General features: G+C 39.1%; 1 protein-coding gene across 1 annotated transcript in view; it reads right to left on the bottom strand.

The window, feature by feature from the left end:
* The window catches only part of SORCS2 (sortilin related VPS10 domain containing receptor 2), a gene marked incomplete at both ends in the record, with an annotated part of 545,731 nt that overhangs the window by 102,751 nt on the left and 423,430 nt on the right, over positions 1-19,550 (bottom strand). The window contains one exon of the mRNA XM_080344448.1: positions 122-286. Within this exon, the coding sequence (XP_080200574.1) occupies positions 122-286 (165 nt within the window). The remainder of the gene's footprint in view (positions 1-121; positions 287-19,550) is intronic.

Genomic DNA, 19,550 nt, shown 5'->3' with positions numbered 1-19,550 from the left:
TCCTTCTGGACAATTGATATTTCATAAAACCCAACACTGATCAGCATATCAGAACTGTTTTATTTCTCCTTAACAGAGGAATTCCTAAATCTCAAGCCAATGCAGTATTTTTGCACTTTACCTTGCCTTCCTTGGTATAAGCAAGTACTTTATCTTCTTCTTTTGGATGAAAAAGGAGAGTTTCCACAAAGAAAGTAATGGGTTGTTTCTGGAAAGTGGCTCCTTCATCCGTGCTTATGAAAAGACTTTGGTCACGGTCATTATGGGAAGAGCTTACAAGAATTATCTAAAAGACAAAACCAACAACATATATTCATAAAACAGTTTTCTAACAGACAACAGCCATATTTTTCTTGTGTAAATGTCAGATTTTGTACACACATTACATATCAAAACTTTGCGGACAAGAAACTCAAAAGCATCTAAGGACCACAAGATCCTATTCATTTTCCTTGACCAAATCTGTGAATGTTAAATTATATAACTTCTCCTGCAAATAACAATAAATTGATCACGCTCCCCATCTCTACTCAAAATGACTGCCTTGGATTTTGGTCTGCATGCAAGATTCATAAAGCATATGAGAAAATCTTCAGACTAACCAAAAAAGAATTAATGCTAGTAATGACTCATTTTAGCATGTCCATATAAATACATCACTTTATCTAGTGAGGCTGTCTTTGTAAATACTAAATGTAAAAATAATCACTGTTATATCAGAAGAATGACCCAGGAGAAAGAACAAGTACATAACATCTCTCCACTGCTTCACCATTCTCCTCCTGCTGACACATTTTTGATAAAACAGCAATTCACTTTGATGCAGAAAAATATGCCAATTATTTGCATTTCCTTCTCAGGTCCAGGTAATACCCTGACTCAGACAAAGTAATAGCCCGAGCTGTCTCCTTGTGTGAACATCATGTCAGGTTTTCAGCAACAAAGAAATGATCCTCACATAATTTAATCAGAATTTCACTCTCTTTAAGTTCTTCAGCTTTTGCAGTTGGCCAGAATGTTATAGCATGGTTCTAAAAGTTGGAATGTGAGGATCCATTTTCATTGTCATTCCAGATCAAACAGGCCCAGTTTGCATTCAAAATATGCTTTTATCAACTGACACCCTACAAACAAAACATGTATTTTCAAACCCTAACTGGGCTCTATTTGGCTCACACTTAAAAAAAAATTTTAAAAAGTTATGAATTCAAAATGTGTTTATAATATTCAGCAAATGATGCAGCAGACACCACACAATCCTGATCACTGTGATACGGTGACTGTAAATGGCTTACAGAGAGAAATGGCACTGAGATATGCAAACAGAATTGCAATCGCGTGAATAGAGAGAAAGAAATACATTAGACAAAACAGTACAGTTTTTATGTTGTCACTTTTTAAGAGCAAAGCTGAAGTTAAAAAATTGAAATTTCTAATGAATTAGACAAATATGATAGCTGGACTGAGCTTTTACTGCAATTGGTCTTGGGGGGAAAACCATAAACACAACATTTATAGATGTTCTAATTTGACAGGTTACTTAAGCATGTGCACTTATACATGAAGCATATACACTGTTGTGCCAATTTCAACATAGCTTTCATATACCTAAAATGGGGCACATATTGATGTACATTGTTGAACAAGAGAGAGAATTGCACATACTTTGTCCATGGCTGAAACCCCATATTAAAGTATATATTAAGCCAAACCTACTTCTATTAGTTGTGCGGTTAGGTCAGTTAGAAGAGCAAGATAATAGCCCATAACCTTGCTATGATCTTGTATTTTTTTTAATGATATACAATACCCAAGCCTAGGAAAGTGTGTCATTTTTATTAGAAAGCCTCTATAAGTGGCACCTTCACAAATGCCATCTCTTATTCCTACTGTATCCAATGGCTGCCTGTCTCTTGAAAAACTCTTCAAACAGTATCTGTTTAATGTATCACTATATACACTCCAAGTATGCTGCTGGTGGCCTAGATACAGTGTTCAAAGATTCTTGTAACACTCTCATTTGGCAAATTTTCTGCAGAGGTCATGATACCAACCTAAAGTTGAACGTGCTGTCACAGTATTTATGCCCAGGATGGAGATCTGTACTTCCCTTGTCACTCCACCATCTGCAGCTCAGGCTCAAAACATTGTTTTTCTTGGAAAGAAATGAATTCAAACGAAATGAACTATATAGTACTAATTCCTGCTGGTTCCTGATCAGATGACAAAAAGAAGAACTCAGTCCTGTGCTAAAGTAAACTCCAAAAGAAAGGCTGCAGAGTGAGCTCCACAATTCCTGCTGAACCTTGTGTCCAGGAACATCCTCACATTTTCACACATGCACAAGGCTGGTCCTGAGAACCATGCATAGCTTGCAGTGTCTACAAGTCTTTCCATGCTGTATCACTAGAAGCAGCACAGCAGTAGCTCTCTGTTACTCTCCTGTAAATGGTTTTTAAAATTTACACAACTAAGACAACAAATCAGTATGGCATATACTCCAGAAAAGGCATAAACCACACTTGTAAAGAATGGTATTCTCTGGACTACACCATCTTGCTGTCTTTTTCTGGCCCAACAAATCTTATGCTTCCAAAAATACAAAAATATTGCCTTCAAAATAATAAATGAATTAGTCTTATAAATTTGGGAGCGGTTTTTTACTGTTAATGAACCTTGAGTATAGGCACATCTAAGTTTCATAATGACGACCCAAGAGCAGCTTGCAGAGAACATTGTTCTGGAAACTGAAGTCACAAGAAAAATGCTAGCTATTAATATAATGAAATGCAAACATGCTGAGAGATTTGCTAATGCTGTCCTTAAAAAATATTATGCATCTTTCAGAGTTAAATCTATCAGAAAAAAATAGCCTAAAGACTGTAGACATCTAATCATACACGGCAGAGTCCCTAACTATACTTCTATCCACACACACATCAGAATTCATTTAATGAAATATTTTTTTTACTTTCACTCAGTTTCTGATTTATATTTCAATAGTTTAAAATGATCATTATGTGCCACACATACAGATTTGCTTCCCATAGCTAACACACTGGGTGCTCAGACTTGCCTGCTGGCTAACACTACTTACTGAGGAAAATATTCCAGAGTAAATGTTGTACTCACATTAAATGCTTTCCATAACAAGTTCTATTTACTTTGTAAGTGGAACAAATAGCAAAATCTTCCTGCTAGTAACTGATGAAGGGATGCAACTGGGACATAGTGTCTGAAGAGCTAACACTGATAGCTGAGGGTTTTAACTCAAAATAAACAACTACTTGCTTGAATAATTGTGTATCCGAAAAACAGAACAGATTCGAATCACATCTAAATTTCACTTAAGCTTCTTTTAAACAACTTTTTACAGAGCAACTCTCCCTCTTGTGAGACTCTTCTAACTTTTTTTAGTAAATAGTAACTTTAGATTATGCTGTTTATCCCTGACCTCACTTCCTAATCTCCCATCAGCTAAATAAACCACAATAACACATGTGTATACATTCAGATTAGATGTAAAGCTACAACTTCCAGTCGCTAAGCAGAGGTAAAAGAATATTTCAAATAGATTAACTATCCCATGAACTGTAAAGAAAATGAGCAGAAATATGATATGGTATAGACCAACAGGGAGGAAAGCAAAAAAGATTTTTAATAAAAATGAAAAATACCACACCATGCCAAATGAATTACAGCATTCCAAACGCAAAGAAAAGCTTCACTTTTCCTCAGTTCAGGAAAAGCTAGTGAGGCAGGAGGTAATATAAAAGCCAAATAAATCTGAAAATAACGTAATTAAATCCATTTATTTAATCTCTCTTTCAGGATTCATTGAGCAATGAGCATGTCTAACCATTCCCTCTGCTGGGTGGAATCACTATCTGACCCCCAAAGGATAAAAATACTCTGACAGCTCAGGCTACAGTAGCTTACGTATCATACTTTTTCCACTACTACCATGAAGACTTGGAATAATCATAGTGATTACTAGGGAGTCTTAACTGTAGATTTGGCAGCAATTCAAAGCTATGCTGTAATTTCAAGTGGCAATAAACACAGGATATTAACATGCATCATTTGTCCTGTGTCTGAAATATAACCCCCTCCCATCCATTTAGGTCCAATCAAAATGTAAGCTCAAGATAAATTTGATCTTAATCAGCACTTTCTCTAAAAGAAGCCAATCTTCTAACATATTACAATTGTGCTGTCTCTTTTGGCTTCAGCAACTGATCTTAATTATAATTCTAGCTTTTATTTTCATTTCCACTTCTCTAGTATTAAAATAGGAAAAAAAAAAAAGTAAAAATGTCCATAATGACATCTGACTTGCCACAGATTTCTGCAGCAAGTGGCAAGAGAGATGAGGCACACCATTTTTAAATTCCATTATCCTGCATATTGGCAGAAATCAAGACACCTCATATTCCTGACCTCTCTAAACTGATCTTGAACGGAAAAAAACCTCCTTTGAGCCAAGTAAGAGGTCAAAATACAGGAAAACTTCTTATTTAAGAACACAGCAGCCATGTCCAAGAAGCACCTACACCTCTGCAGTAGACTGAATTGCCATCAGACATAGAGCATTTGGCTGTGGGGATTCCATCCTAAGGAGTGCTGGACTCACTCCAGCAAAAATCTCAACAATGCAAACTTACGAGCCATCCCCACTAAGGTCCATTAACTTCCATTAAGAACATGTAATGTTAACACCTAGAAGAAGGTTCTTGGCTAAACTGGACACGAGGCTGCTGGGCACAGAGCAGCATCAAACTCCTAGTGATGCCATCACACAAACCTGCATGTCTACAGGAGTTTTGAGAGTAAACATTCTTTGTGGCAATACTGCCAGTCTCAGGGCAATATTCATAGAACTTCACAGCACAGAGCAGTCATACCCTCAACATTTTTTCAGATTAAGTAACTAACTAATCTATTTTTCTTGCTTTTACAATTTGCAACATTTATGTGTTATTAGATATGCTTAGCTGGTACAGAAATCACTCTAGCTCCTGATCCCAATTGTAAATGAGATGCTGCTTCTCAGAAGGCATTCCTAAAATACACAAAGTGTACTGCCAAGGTTATGATTTTTATCTTGGGTGGTATAAAGACCTGATAACTCAAGAGCAGCAAAGCTGCAGAGTGAAAAATAGAGTTCCTTTACTTTCACAGTGGTAAAAACAATATCTAAAGAATCAACCCAGCATAATTCCAAAAAGAGAGTAAAATAAAATGCCTTTCAGATAGCAGTTTAATCTTGCAGATTTTTCCTGGAAGTTGCACCCAAAATCATTCCTCATATATGTTAGTTATTAGTGAATATGATCACTAATATATCACTGAAAATTAATGAGAATGAGAAAATCAGCTTATGTGTGCAACTGAATTGTGTAAAAGCACAATAATGGAATATGCATATGCATTCATGTACATATATCCCAGAAAAATATATCACTTTTCATACTAAGCATTCACAGTTTCCTCTAGAATTTGTATTAACTTACTCTTGGAGAGGCCCCCTCAAGCTGTCACACAGATGTATTTCAAAGCAATAACCAGTCTCTATGAGAACCGCCATAAGGGAAGGGAAGGTGGGAATGTTAAGGACAGCCCCTGAGAAATATCCACTACACTGATCCCCTAATCTCAGGACAGAACCAAAGGCCATATGAAGCAATCCTAGTGGGACTAATAGAAAGCATGTAGTATAGTTTTTTCTCCTCAGTGTTGTGGTCAGCTCATTAATCATATCACAACTTGAAGCTGTAGTATTATTTATCTAGTACCAGCATCATATGACGCACTTGAGGATGTGGAGTGAATATTAAGAAGTCAGAATCTTAAAATGAGCTGGTTACCGACTGGAGCAGTTTCTAACAGATAAGACATGTTGAAGAGGGAATGAACATCTGAGTTAGCACTTCAACAGAAAAATGTGTTCAGAGCAACTGGACGGAGAACAACTGGCTCACACTGCAATGAGGCAAGCCTGAAATGACATAAACTGATCATAAAAGGTAATAGTTTTGAAATGTCTGGCTCTTCTCTAGGGCATTCACTAGTGGAAGCACGTTACACATCATCGTAGAGAGGGTCATCATCAAGAGGCTGATGCGGTGGGGGCATTGCCAGGGGCAACCAGAGGAAATTTAAACACAGCACAACCGAGAGCAACAGTCAGTGACGAGTGAGGAGCACAGCGGCAGTGATGGTAAGTTCTGCTGCAGAGGACGGATCAAGGAGACAAGAGAGGCAGACCCGGCACCAGGTAAATCTGCAGATGGACAGAGAGACAGCTCAGAAACAGGGATGACCCCCGCCTGTGAGCCTGTCAGCCTCACTTCTGTTCCTGGCAAAATCACGGAGAAGGTTGTTCTGGGAGTTATCAAAAAACACCTGAACAACAATGCAGTCATTGGTCCCAGCCAGCACGGGTTCATGAGGGGAAAGTCCTGCATAACAAACATAATTTCATTCTACAACAAGGTTACCCACCTAGCTGACCAAAGGAAGCCTGTCAACGTGATCTTTTTGGACTTTAGTAAAGCCTTTGGTACTGTCTCTTAGAGTATCCTCCTGGACAAGATGTCCAGCACACAGCTGGGTAAACACACAGTGCAGCGGGTGAGCAATTGGCTGATGGGTCAGGATCAAAGGGTTCTAGTAAATAGGGTGATGTTGGGCTAGCGACCAGTCACTAGTGGGGTTCTGCAGGGATCTATCTTAGGGCCAGCACTCTTCAGTGTCTTTATAAATGACTTAGACTTAGGACTTGAGGGATTACTTAGTAAGTTTGTTGATGACACAAAATTGGGAGGAGCTGTTGACACTCTCGAAGGCAGAGAGGCCCTGCAGAGGGATCTGAACAAATTGGAGAACTGGGCAATCACCAACCACATGAAGTTCAACAGGGGCAAGTGCTGAATTTGGCACCTGGGACTCTGGCTCTGCATACAGACTGGGGGACGAGATGCCAGAAAGCAGCTCCACAGAGAAGGATCTTGGGCTTCTGGTCAACAGCAAGTTGAACATGAGTCACCAGTGTGCCCTAGCAACCAAGAGGGCCAACCATGTCCTGGGTGCATCAAGCACAGCATTGCCAGCCGGGCAGGGAGGTGATTGTCCCACTCCGCTCTGCACTGGTGAGGCCTCACCTGGAGCACTGTGTGCAGGTCTGGACAACAGAGAATAAAAAGGATATAAAGCTACTGGAGAGTGTCCAGAAGAGGGATATGAAGTTGGTGAAGGGTTTGGAGAGTTGGTGAAGGGTTTGCAGAGGAAGCCATATGAGGGGCGGCTAAAGTCACTTGGTTTGTTCAGCCTGGAGAAGAGGAGGCAAAGAGGAGACCTCATCACAGCTACAGCTTCCTTACAAGAGGAATAGGAAGGGCAGGCATTGATCTCTTCTCTTTGGCAATCAATGACAGAACCCGAGGGAATGGCAGGAAGATGTGTCAGGGGAAGTTTAGGTTGGACATGAGGAAAAGGTTCTTCACCCAGAGGGTGCTGGACACTGGAACAGGCTCCCCAGGGAGGTGTCACGGCCCCAAGCCTGACAGCATTCAAGATGACACTGGACAACACCCTCAGGCACACGGTGTCAACTGTGGGGTTGTCCTGTGCAGGGACAGGAGTTGGACTTGATTATAATTGTCAGTCCCTTCCAAGTCAGGACATTCTATGATTCTATGATCATAATAATGAATGCCAACAGAGAAAAAGTCACAAAAGTTCTGACCAGTGATGATGACCAGCCTGAAAATTCTGCCCTGCTGCATTTACGGGCAACCTGTATATATCTGAATCTGCCAGATCTCTATAAGTGAACACCTCAAAGTTGCTGACTATGCCAGCTCTCTAGGGGATACCAATTACAGCTCAATTCTTCAGCCTTTTTATTTAGAGAAGTGTCAGGTAGGATAAGCAAGCTGATCATTACCTCTTCCTCCACAGGAACAAATCTCATCCATCTATAACCTGCTGGAACCAAAAAAATTGTTGCCACTTAACTAGCATGACAGGCCACATTTTCTTGAGAAATGCTCTGCTCAAAAATATTTCAGAGCAGTAACTAGTGCCACCAGCCCAAGAATTCTAAAAAACTGGCACATATTACACATATCTGGTATTCCTGCAATATACTGAGAGGTGTGAATACACCAAAGGTCACAACAGAGGGAGAGGAGAAACAGTGCTCAACATCTTCATAGACAGCCCTTTCTTTAATAGCTATTTTTTCTAGTGTTATTTGCACCTATCTTGCAGAGCTAAGATACACATACATTGTTTGTCTTCTGAAAAATACATTGATGCTGTTCTGAGCAAGTAATTAATAAGGAATACCTTTAAATTATCTAGTGGATCTCTTGCATAGGCTGAACTTACACTGAAAACAACAAAAACGTTTTTAGATACCTAAGGCTGACATAAAGCAAGCGAATACTATTTGTTATGGATGCTACTATTTTTGGCTCTGTTTAAAGTGCAAACAGGAAAGTTCTTTGTTCTTCCTGCAAGGTCCCATATTAGCCTGGCTTTTGCTAATTCTTCAACAAAAGTGACCATTTAATGTACCCTTTGTAGAGTTCCTACACCTAAAAAGAGCAAAACTTAATGCTGAGACATTTTGTGGGATGTTCCTATTGATATCTTCACATATTCAAATTGTTTCATTTAAAACTACGCACTCCAGAACACCAGGAACTAAATCAGATAGTCTTTCCCAGTATGTTCAAAATCAGCAGTTTGAGCAGGGAACAGCAGTCGGGGAGGCATAGCGCCAATTCTTGTCACAGCAGGGGAACGTTCCCTAACCACGTTTTATATTGCCCATAAAATAAGGGCAAAAAAAGAAAAAAAAGAAAAAACAATAAGGTTGGATTGCATAGAGAAATGGGTTCACTCTTTCTCACCAACATCTAAACAAATATTAGTATGTCCCAGACAGAACAGGCACAGACTGATCTTTTTAGCTTGGATATTCACAGACTAATCTAATTCAAGAAGTTATTTTGTAGACCTCCAATAAACCTGCAAATATTTTCTGTCTGAAGACATCTCAGAGTAAAAACATAAAACAATGGCTCCCAAACAGGATAATAGATGCACAGCAAATGACTGCATGTATGTTTTGATCTAATTTAATGAAGAAACAGGTACAACAGTTCCTACTCACTAGCCATTAATTTGTTGGCAGGAGAAACTGCACTAGGCTCAAATAGAAATTACATGCATGGTAATTAGTGGATGGGAAGAAAATATGAAAGGCAGTCATCGTGCTTAAAAATACCAGTCATATGGGATTGATCAGCATCTCATGGTCTTGTGTAACAGGTAAAGCACTCGTCTGCCTTAAAAATATCACAAGCATGACTTATGGTCTCTTATTATGAAACTCAGTTATATTATAAGGCTACATAAGAATTTTCTTGGAAGACTGGAAAATAGATCTCTCAAAACATTGCTCTGGGGAATCTCCTTTTGCACAAATTGTCCCCTCAAATCTCAAATACTCAACAGGTTCCCAGTGTTCTCGCAGCAGAAGGTCATCCCATGACATTCCAAAGAGATCCTTAATGCCAGTTGAGGCATCAATTTCAAGCACCTCTATTCCTCTTTCTTCCAATTCTATAGAGCACTTCCTTACAGAGATCAATATAATTAACAACACTGTCACAAGTCATAAGGAATAAGCAGCATTTTCCAGACTTGAAGATGTGTGTGTAAACATGCATATGTGTATGTAGATATATCTGCAAATAGACACAGGTTGATGCAACCAGATGGGCTATGTCCAAAGTTGCAGAAGCAGTTATCTGAAATCACTGAGAGCTTTGAAAGGCTCTAGTGACTGGGAGAGATTCCTAAAGATTGGAAGCCAATAAAGATCATGCCCACCTTGCATTACCTACAAAGTCTCTCAGATGTGTCTCTCACTGTATTTTGAATTTGTCCATTCCCACATCTAAAGGGGTGGCTGGCACTACGAAGAAACTTATTTAAGTCCTTACCCTTCAGGAAGCACCTGCTTCCTTTGAGAACTGTAGGCACTCTCCTTAATGGAAGACTGGGTATAGTTACAGATTGAACAGCTCTTCTCTCCTAGACCACAGGGGAAAACACAAACCCAGGGAATAATGCTGCGTTGAGCAAGTGTGTCATATGTAAGGCACAACTGATTATATGGTTTTAAAGGGGAAAATGGAAGGGGGAGAAGAAAGGGAGGCAGAGCAGCAGAAGTAAGCCCTGGAAAAAACAGTAATTATTTTTCACTTGAATTTGGCCATATCTCTATTATGTAGGCTACAAAGCTTAATTATAAAAGCTCTTGCTATTGAAATATTTCTCCTTATCTTTGATATCCAGTCCAAATGGACTGGAAAAAAGCCCTTGAAAAGCAGAAATGAAATGTCTTTTAATGTAATTTTTGGTCCCATTAGGGCAAATCTCATTAATAGAAAAAGGACTTCAGTGAAGAATAGAGCTTTTATATTCAGAAGCACACAGTACTGCTGTGCCTGATTCTAGCAGCACTATAGATGATAAACCTTCCTCCATCAGGGCTCCGATTTTTGCAGTTGTAAAGCACCCATTTTATATTGAGGGAGGGTTTTAGTAAATGCACATACCTGGCACTCATTGTGCTAGCTTTCTCCAGCTGTACTTGGGATGAGTGTTGATTGGAGATTGGGAACGATGATGTACAAAACTTTTTATATTTTTTTCTCTATTGAAAAGCATCATTTTGCCATAACTGAAATGTATTGCTGAAAACTTCTGTCAGAAGACTTACCAGCATGATTCCTAGGGCCCAAGAGAGAATTAGAGGGAGAGGGTATTCCTTCTGGGGCTGTTCCAACTTATTCATGTAAATAGAAAATATTTGTTGGGATGGAGGCACCGACTTTGTGGATCAGTTGTTAGAACACTTGTGTGTGTCCTTGCAGGAACAAGGCTTGTTACCTTCCCAGCTAAATGCTGTGATTACTAAGCCGTAAGCTTCGGTACATATTCCCATATATAACAGAGAGAAAACGCTGCACGTCATTAAAACCAAGACAGAAATAGAAACTATGCACTCTTGTTCATTCGCCAAATTTGTAAATTTGAGGGGTGAGGGTTGTTGTTTCTGTTTGTTCCCCAGCATGTTATTTTGGATCTTTTTCAGTACATTTTGATGAAAAGTTGACAAGTTAATAGCAAAGTAAATGAAATAAATGCACAAACATTTCTACTAATCCCCTTTCTCTCACTTTTACTAACAATTAATCCTCACAAAAAGGTTGTAATTAATCCAGGGGATTACTTTTTTCTTTTAACATTTTACTGAAAATGAGAAGTTGGAGAACTCAGGTTCTGGCAGTGTGTTTACAGACATAGACGATTGCTAGGAAGATTTCAGGAGTTTTCTCTCTTGGCAAGAATATGGCTAGAGATTCAGCTATGAATTATGGCTGATACTGAAAAAGAAAACCCAGATAATACAGTCATTTTTTCTGCTAAGGCAGACAGCTACACAGAGCTCTAAAAACATCAGACTGAGGTTAGTCTTGGGGTACCAATTCTGCTTTCTGTCAGCAAGAACTTTGCAAACTGACCATTTTGCAGTCTCTGGGGCTGACCCCATCTACAACACAATCCACATGAGACATTGGTCCTACCACCACGTTGGCACTTAGAAGATTTTGCAGTAGTTCTTGAGATCGTAACACAAATGTCCTCTGAGACTTTACATATATTACAGGTTTTTTATGTTTCACATCAATAACAACAGGATGGGAATAAAAATACTTATGTGCTTATAGGTGGTGTTAAAAAGGAAATGAAGGAACTACAAACCAGAGAAATTCAGGAATGGGAACAAAATATTAAAGAAGATATACTGGCAAGAATAATTGCATTTCAATGAAGAAAGGAGAAAAAAACCTCTCTACCATTTTCCTTAAAATCTCCATATTGTTCATATTTTGATTTCATTGGAAGAAGGTATGAGATACCATACAAGTCACTGCATTGTCTCAAGCATATTAGAAGTATATATGGGTCTACCAGAAGCAGCTCCATATCAACAAAATGAATTTTACTAGTACATAAAAAAGCAACTCCTCCCACTCAAATCCCACACCTTAATGCTGCTCATGATATAAGTATTAATGAAAAAATGTTCATATTGGCAATAGGAGCTGTTCTTATGAACAGTTACCTATTGCAGTGTAACTCCAAACTTTCAGTTTGAATTACCATCCACTTCCAATGGCTGAATAATAAATCTCATCCATTTACCATAGGTTAAAAACCAGCCTATACTGATGTTTCCAGTGGCCTCAGAACCTTAGAGTTAACTTTCACAAGCAAAGAAAACCTTACTGCTCTAGAGTCAATTTCTAATCTCAGCTGTGCAGATGTGTGTGGTTTTGATTAAATCTGCTGGTCAGCTGGCAGGCACATACTCAGCAAAGAGAACACACACCTGCATTCTTTGCATCTGAATAGGAAATCTTAAACAACCTGGGTTAGACAGACAGGATAAAAACAATCTCAGTTGGTAATTAGGCATCGTTCTTGGTGATGTCATTCCAATGTTTGATAGATTCAAGTGAATACTACCCAGGCGTTTAATCAGAATATAGCTCTTTGACTTAGAAGTTGGGTGTTTTTACAGTGTTTTCTTTTCTTTCTTTCCTTTTAAAAGAACATGTTCTTATTCCTAGGTAAGAACTTCAGCTCATCTCGCTGTTTTTTCCTCTCCTTTTCATATGCTCCTCAGATCACCTGTTGTGCCAAGGGACAGGCTACATGTCTACTGGGAGTTAGTTGTCCAGTGTAACTCCCAGAATGTTGAAGAGAAGGGAATAATACAAACATATAGGTAGGAAGAGTCTTTCAGAGGTCATGTAGTCCAACCTCCACCAGGCAAGGTCAAATAGAGCAGATAGTTCAGGACCATGTCCCCTCCAGTTCTGAACATCTCTAGGGATGGAAATCTCACAGTCTGGATGGCCTATTTCAGTGTTCAACCACCTTCATCATAAAACCTTGTTTCCTTGTAAGCCACTGGAGTATCCTGTGTTCCAGCTGGTGTCATTGGCTCTACCTCCAGTCCACACCACTGAGAAGAGTCTGAATCCAGCTTCATGCAGCTGGTTGTAGACATCAAAAAGATCTCCTCCAAGCCTTGCTCAGGCTGAACAAGCCCAGCTTGCTCATCCTCTCCATGTGCCTCGTGTGCCCCAGCCTGGATCCAGCTGCCCCTCCACTGGGCTCCCTCTGGTATGTCAATGCCTTTCTTGACCTGGGGGGCACAAAACTGGAGGACCTATTCCAGATGCCATTACCAAATTCCTGAACAGAGGGGAAGGATCACCTCCCTGGGCCTGCTGGCTGCACTCTTCCCAGAGCGTGCTGCTCTTTGTTGTAAAGGCAAATGCTCTGCCCTTGGGAGTCCCAGGAGGAACCCCAGATCATTCCTGCAAAGCTGCTCTCTAGCTTACAGCCTCCTTCATACAGTTGCTGGAGTTATTCCATCCCAGATGGAGGACTTTATGGAGGACTTTTTTTTTTTAAGTATTTGCTTTTGTTGAACTTCACATGTTTCTTACCAGGTCATTTCTCCAGCCTGCACAGTGAATGTGACTCTTAAATTACCATTCTGAAAAAAAAAAAGCATGTAGACAGAGGCACCTAAAAATTGTTGTTATCAACAATGGCCACCTCATTGTCTCCTCAAACGCTGCTCCCTGTACAACCCACAGTGCAAGCTCTGAAGCTGGGAAGACTAGATTGCCCTCTGGATTTTCAGAGGTTTCTATCTATTGTATTGGAAAAAGCCAGGTGCCCGGGTAAAGTGGGGTCCATTGCCCTGAGCAGTCCAAGCCCCTAACATTTTGATGAAGCAGGATCTCAGATTCCTAAATTACATGGATGAGATTCTACCCTTGATTTTCTAGCATCAGTTATAATAATTAGGAATGTTTAATTGCTCATCTCAGCTCTAGAATACATTCCAAAGACCTTTTCTGCTCTTCAGATTTTCTTCAAAATTTGCCTTTCACCCACCCTCCCCCTTTTCCCTTTGGGGGTTAGCCCTGCAAACAACATAGTGCATCTTGTTATGTTTACAAAATCCTTTCCAGGATAACTTTCCAGGATACCTTGTCCTTCACCTCTTATGTTTTAATCCACTGCAGCCCTGGACCATAGCTGGCCACTGATAAAGAGCATAAGAAGATTTACAGTCTTTTCTATCAAGTGTCTTTGATGTAATGCTCCTAAAAACGGGTAAGCACCATCAAATTCACTGCAACACAACACAACTAACTGCGTGGAGGCTGGGTGGTATGGGTCATAAAGGATGACACATAAAAAAATAAACACTAGGAGTTATGAAGAGCCTCTTTCACATAATTAAAACTTAATTAAAAACTCTCAGTAAAATCTATATCAAGAAAAAATGACCTTTTGTCACTTCTACAGGTGAGTTTCCTCAAAGAAGCACTCATCTGAGACTGCAGCCCATTCCACAAAAGTAAATAGAAATCACACAATAATCAACAGCCCATCCCAGGTGGCATACTAATTTACTAACAGTTCTTGATAATTTATTGCAAGTTAAATAGTTCAGTGACAGGCAGAGGAAAAATAAAAAATAGAGAGTTATTTTTTTTGCCTAACGGTGTCTCACAATCAAATCTACCTTGCTCCACCAGCTTGCTCCTAGGCATTTCTTTGAGAGAATTAATAGACAAGAAAATGTTTGTAGAGGAATAGACTATAACTCATTTATTGCTACTGAAAACAAAAGAACCTATGGAACTTAAAGATATCAAAGATACTCCATTTAAAAAACAAAAACAAAAAACCCCACCAAAAACTCAAATGAAACAAAACCCAAACAAACAACAAAAAAAACCCCACAACCACCCCTCCCCCCCAAAAAAACCAAACCAAACCAAACCAACCAACCAAACAAAAAGAACAAAAAACCAACAAAGACAAAGATCAAGCCTCATCAAAGAAGAAAGATTGCCCAGGTAGATGGCTCATCTTCCCAAATTGCCTCCAAACAGACCTCTGTGTTCTGGGAAATATATTTTCTTTGATAACTAGACAATATTGTATGCTTATACAGAACCAAAAGATCCTAAATCAAAATGTTTCAGAAAGTAATAACCAAATTTTCCGTCAGTTTTAGCTGCATAAATCAAGGTGGTGACTGGGGCTGCAGAAATACTACTGAAGTTTGGATTCATAAACAAAGCAGCAACAGGATCTCACCATCTGCAACACAGTCTGCATGCCTATAGTCCTAGCTAAGTTTTCAAACAGCTTCAACACATCCATTTCTCTGTCAGCCTGATTACAAGTTGCCCACGGCAAGACTGTCTCTCTGCTTCACATCTGGACAGTGCCGAGCTCAATCATACCTTTGCCTGTAGATGCAACCATGATAAAAGTAAATAAATACAGCTGCGAAAACCAGACTGGTCACACTGTGTTCTGAGAGCTGCTGAGCGTTTTTAGAACTCAATTCTATTTTTTTAACCTCTAAATGAGAAGTTGGCAATTTTTACACAGGCATCAAATATTCATGGCAAATTAATTCAAATGAGCTACACACTACCCTCATTTCCACCATCATATACAGAAAGCAAGACGATTAATTTCATTTGTTGTACTGCTGCTGATATACCAGTGGTGTGATGTGCAAACTGCTGAGCACTGGAAATTCCCATATGTATCATCATCTTTCATGTTTTCCACAATTGTCAGAGATGTTAAATATATGCCTACAGAGAAGCCCAAGTCTGCTGAACCTCCTATTTTGAGCATCTTTTTCAAGGTTTATCACTAGGAAGAGTTTTCAGTATCCTGGAGCTAAGAACGTGACTTTGCAAACAATCATGGCAGTGGGTATTAATGAAAGGTTAGATGTGATTCAGGCTGTTATAATTGGTGCAACCAGGGAGAAAGAGAGTAAAAGAGAACAACGCCAGTTCATGCCTGAACAACTTATTGTGGTACCATGCTAACTGACAGTAATCACTGCAAGCCATTAGGAAGCTGAACTGTTCAGCCGGAAAACAAGCTCTGACTAAGAAACATCAGATTGCCAACAGCTAGTTGAAACAGGATGAAACAAGAAGTTGAGGGTTTTTTTCAGTGGCATATATCAGTTCTGGGGAACGGTAAATCCCTGCAAACTCTCAACAATAACATACTCAACCCATCAAATCTCAGGTAAGTCTTGCTCATCTGCTCCCCATCTCTTCCTCTCCATGACATCAGGGGGCTCTCAGGTTCCTCTGCTGAAGAGGGCACAGGTCACCAGCACAAGTTTTTACAGAAGTCCAATCATGCAGGGCAGCTGCAGCGCAATGTCAGTATTTTTCTAATAAAAAACAATTGTTGGTACCTTTCTTATCCACATTCAAATTCACAGTTACTGAATATGCTTCATCTTCGGTTTGAGGAGAATTTGTAAATTCAGATTTAAGCCACAAAACTTCTTATGAAGTATGGAATCTATATCTGCTAAAGACTATACACTTTTTAGAGAACTGGGGCCATATTACTCAGCATACTGCAGATTTGGTTTTCAACTAAAATCAGTTCTACAGTAATTCCTTAATCCCACTTTAAAACTTCTGCCTCATATTGAGACATTTCTCAGAAAGACATAAACCAGCTAAATTTTGCAGTCTACCCATAATGCTCACACAACATATTAACCAGATGTTATCTCTGTTTTTCACCAGTAAAATCAGTATGGACAAAGTCTTTACATGCCTGCAAGGCTTTGGAATCATTCATGGGGCACAGATCATGTTACAATATGCATTTCAAGTCTGTACTGTCATTAGTGTCCCAGATTTACCATGCTCAGGCTAGGAATTTATGTATTTTTTCCTCCAAACCCCAGGTACATCTTTTGACTTCCCTCATTATTCAAATCTAAGTCAAACTGCAAGATGACAAACTATCACAGAAGGAGAAGGAGAATGAGCAGTGTAGATTATATGCAATTTAAACATTCATATGAGCAACCTCCATCAAAAGTTTCAGATGAAGATTTCTGTGCTGCTTGGTATCTCTGCTCTACCAGATCTGCCACACTCCAGGAAAGCATTTGATGGTCTGTAGTTCCCATTGCGTAGCACAATAGCAATGGCTGATCCTTGTTCTCATTGGATGAAAAAATGGTTTGGTTTCATGTTAGTATTCTGTCCAAATTTCCCTCCAGAACTTGGGAATGCATTGCATATTTCATATCTATTCCTAAATTCAGCTACTTTATTTTTAGGCAAAATAATCAGCTGTGAGTTTTAGTAATCAATATTCACTTTGTTAAACAGAGGGCTAAAAAAACACCTTCAAAAATCTCATTCACTGAAGAGTACTTTTCGCAAGAGACTGATGGTAACAAAACAATTTGCTGTGAATGCTGTAACATAATGCAAGTTGACAAGGTAGAGTAACTGTTTCCCAAAGCACACTGTAGTTCGCAAACACAGATCATGGCTGCAAAAAAGCACGCAGCCTTCTCTCAACAGAAGATTTGTAATAAAATTACCTGCTCTCAAAGCCTTCCCCCTCAACACAAGAGCCTAAAGCTATGCCAACTCTGCTGTGTTTTGAGATGGGTGTCTGCAAGCTCTCTGCTGAAAGTTACACTCTAGAAAAAGAACAGCAAAAATGCCTGCTCTGGTCTCAGACCAGTGAATTATGACAAATGGCCACATTGGCAGTTCAAACAAGATTCACGCGAAGATGACTCAAGGTTCCCAAGCTCTATTTCAGATTTTCTCAGCAGTGAGTGGGTGTTTACAATTCCCATCAACGTAATGTAGATAATACTTCGGTGCACTGTAGGACTAAGATGATGGAATTAAAATATTCCTTCATATTAAACTGTTCCTTGGTGCAAGTACTTCAGAATATCCCTATTTATACTTCTCAAAAAAAGCACAGAGGTTTCATCCTGTGTGTGGTTTTTTTTCATTTTCCATGCTGGCATTTTGACCATTAATGTGAAAGTGTTGTTGTAATGGGCATAATGTAGATCAAATTAGTGGTCACTTGACAAGGAAACAAACAGATGCGTTTAGAAAACAAACAAAACCAAACATCATCTGTGCTGTCAAAATAAGTATCAAAGGTAGATTTTCCATAAATTAAGTGTAACCTTCACTCTTTCAACTTCATAGTTCCCTCTAGAACTGACAGAGCCAAATACGAAGACCATTAAATCTGTCAAAGCTCAATCTAACAGATACAAATCTTTACCCAGAGAAACAGAATCCCTTGCTAAAAAATGCTAAAAATCTGGTTCAATCACACTTGCCAGTATAAAAATCGTGGCTAAAGGTATGAAGTCCAGAACTATTTCAAACTTTCAAAAAAACCAGAGTTGGAACTAAGAGTCTATACAGTCCTTCTTCACTTTAATAGAAGAGGTGTTTTAGTGAAATAAGAAATCCTTTATGTAAGACAAAGCTGCAGAATCAGGTTTGCTGTGACCATCTGTCAAAGTAAAACAATTTGTGGTGAGTGTCTTTGCTTTCACAAGTGTAAGAATTCAGGTCTTAGAGCTGGTTTATCCTCTACAGCACACCAATATTCTGTGACTTTCATATTATCAAGATGTACTCAATTCAGTATGAAAAGTTAACTCTTCTATTAACATTCTATATTTTCCCACCTATTCCTGATCTGAAAGTTAGATAATACATCTATTTTTAGGTTTAGTAATTACCACTAGCAGTCTCACCACTCTGAAGAAAAAGCAGAATCACAGCATTCACCATTACAAATTCTGAATGGACCATGCTTGAATTACCCATTAAAATGAATCAAAAGTCACATCATGTCAAATCTTGCTGACTACAAGTCAGTATAAACTGAAGGAAAAAAAACCTCACTCCATCAGCATTGTGAGTTATTGGTGTTTCTGGATGCTGAGTTCTGTATTGTTTTATTTGAATTAATGGAATGACACAGTGTGATTACAGAGAGATCCTTAAAAATACTTCTCAAGGAGGTATTTGTGCACAGTTTCTGTCTGGAGCTTTATATAATAGCAACACTTCCGCACTCTGGAGAATGCAAGATCAAGAGTGCCCCTTGCAGATGGAGGAGAAGACACAGAGGTTCCTGGTGGTTCTCAGCCTTCCCTCAGATCAAGTCCCAAGAAAGACACAGATACCTGTTGGGCTAGAGAGTAATATGAAAAAGTAGGACTGCAATACTCATGGAGTACCACTGCAAATAAATAAATACACAATTTGCAGTTACTGCTGAATTATCAAAATATCCATCTCCCTCACTTCCCATCCTGAATTCAATCCATTCAATTCTGAATAGCCATTTTTGAAAGCATTAAGTGTATGTATGATAACCTTCTGCCTTGAAAGGGTTATCTTGTGAAAAGCCAAATGGCTAAAATGAAGGAAAACCAAGTATGATTCTTACTTCATAGCAGTGCTAGTGTGTTCTGATGCTAGTGGGAACATGTCAGCAAAACATGGCACAGAAATACAGTGGTG

Source organism: Nesoenas mayeri (genome assembly GCF_963082525.1).
Source record: "Nesoenas mayeri genome assembly, chromosome: 4".
Classification (NCBI taxonomy): domain Eukaryota; kingdom Metazoa; phylum Chordata; class Aves; order Columbiformes; family Columbidae; genus Nesoenas; species Nesoenas mayeri.
The sequence above is the reverse complement of the archived record's forward strand: the minus strand, read 5'-3'. Positions and strand labels throughout refer to the sequence as shown.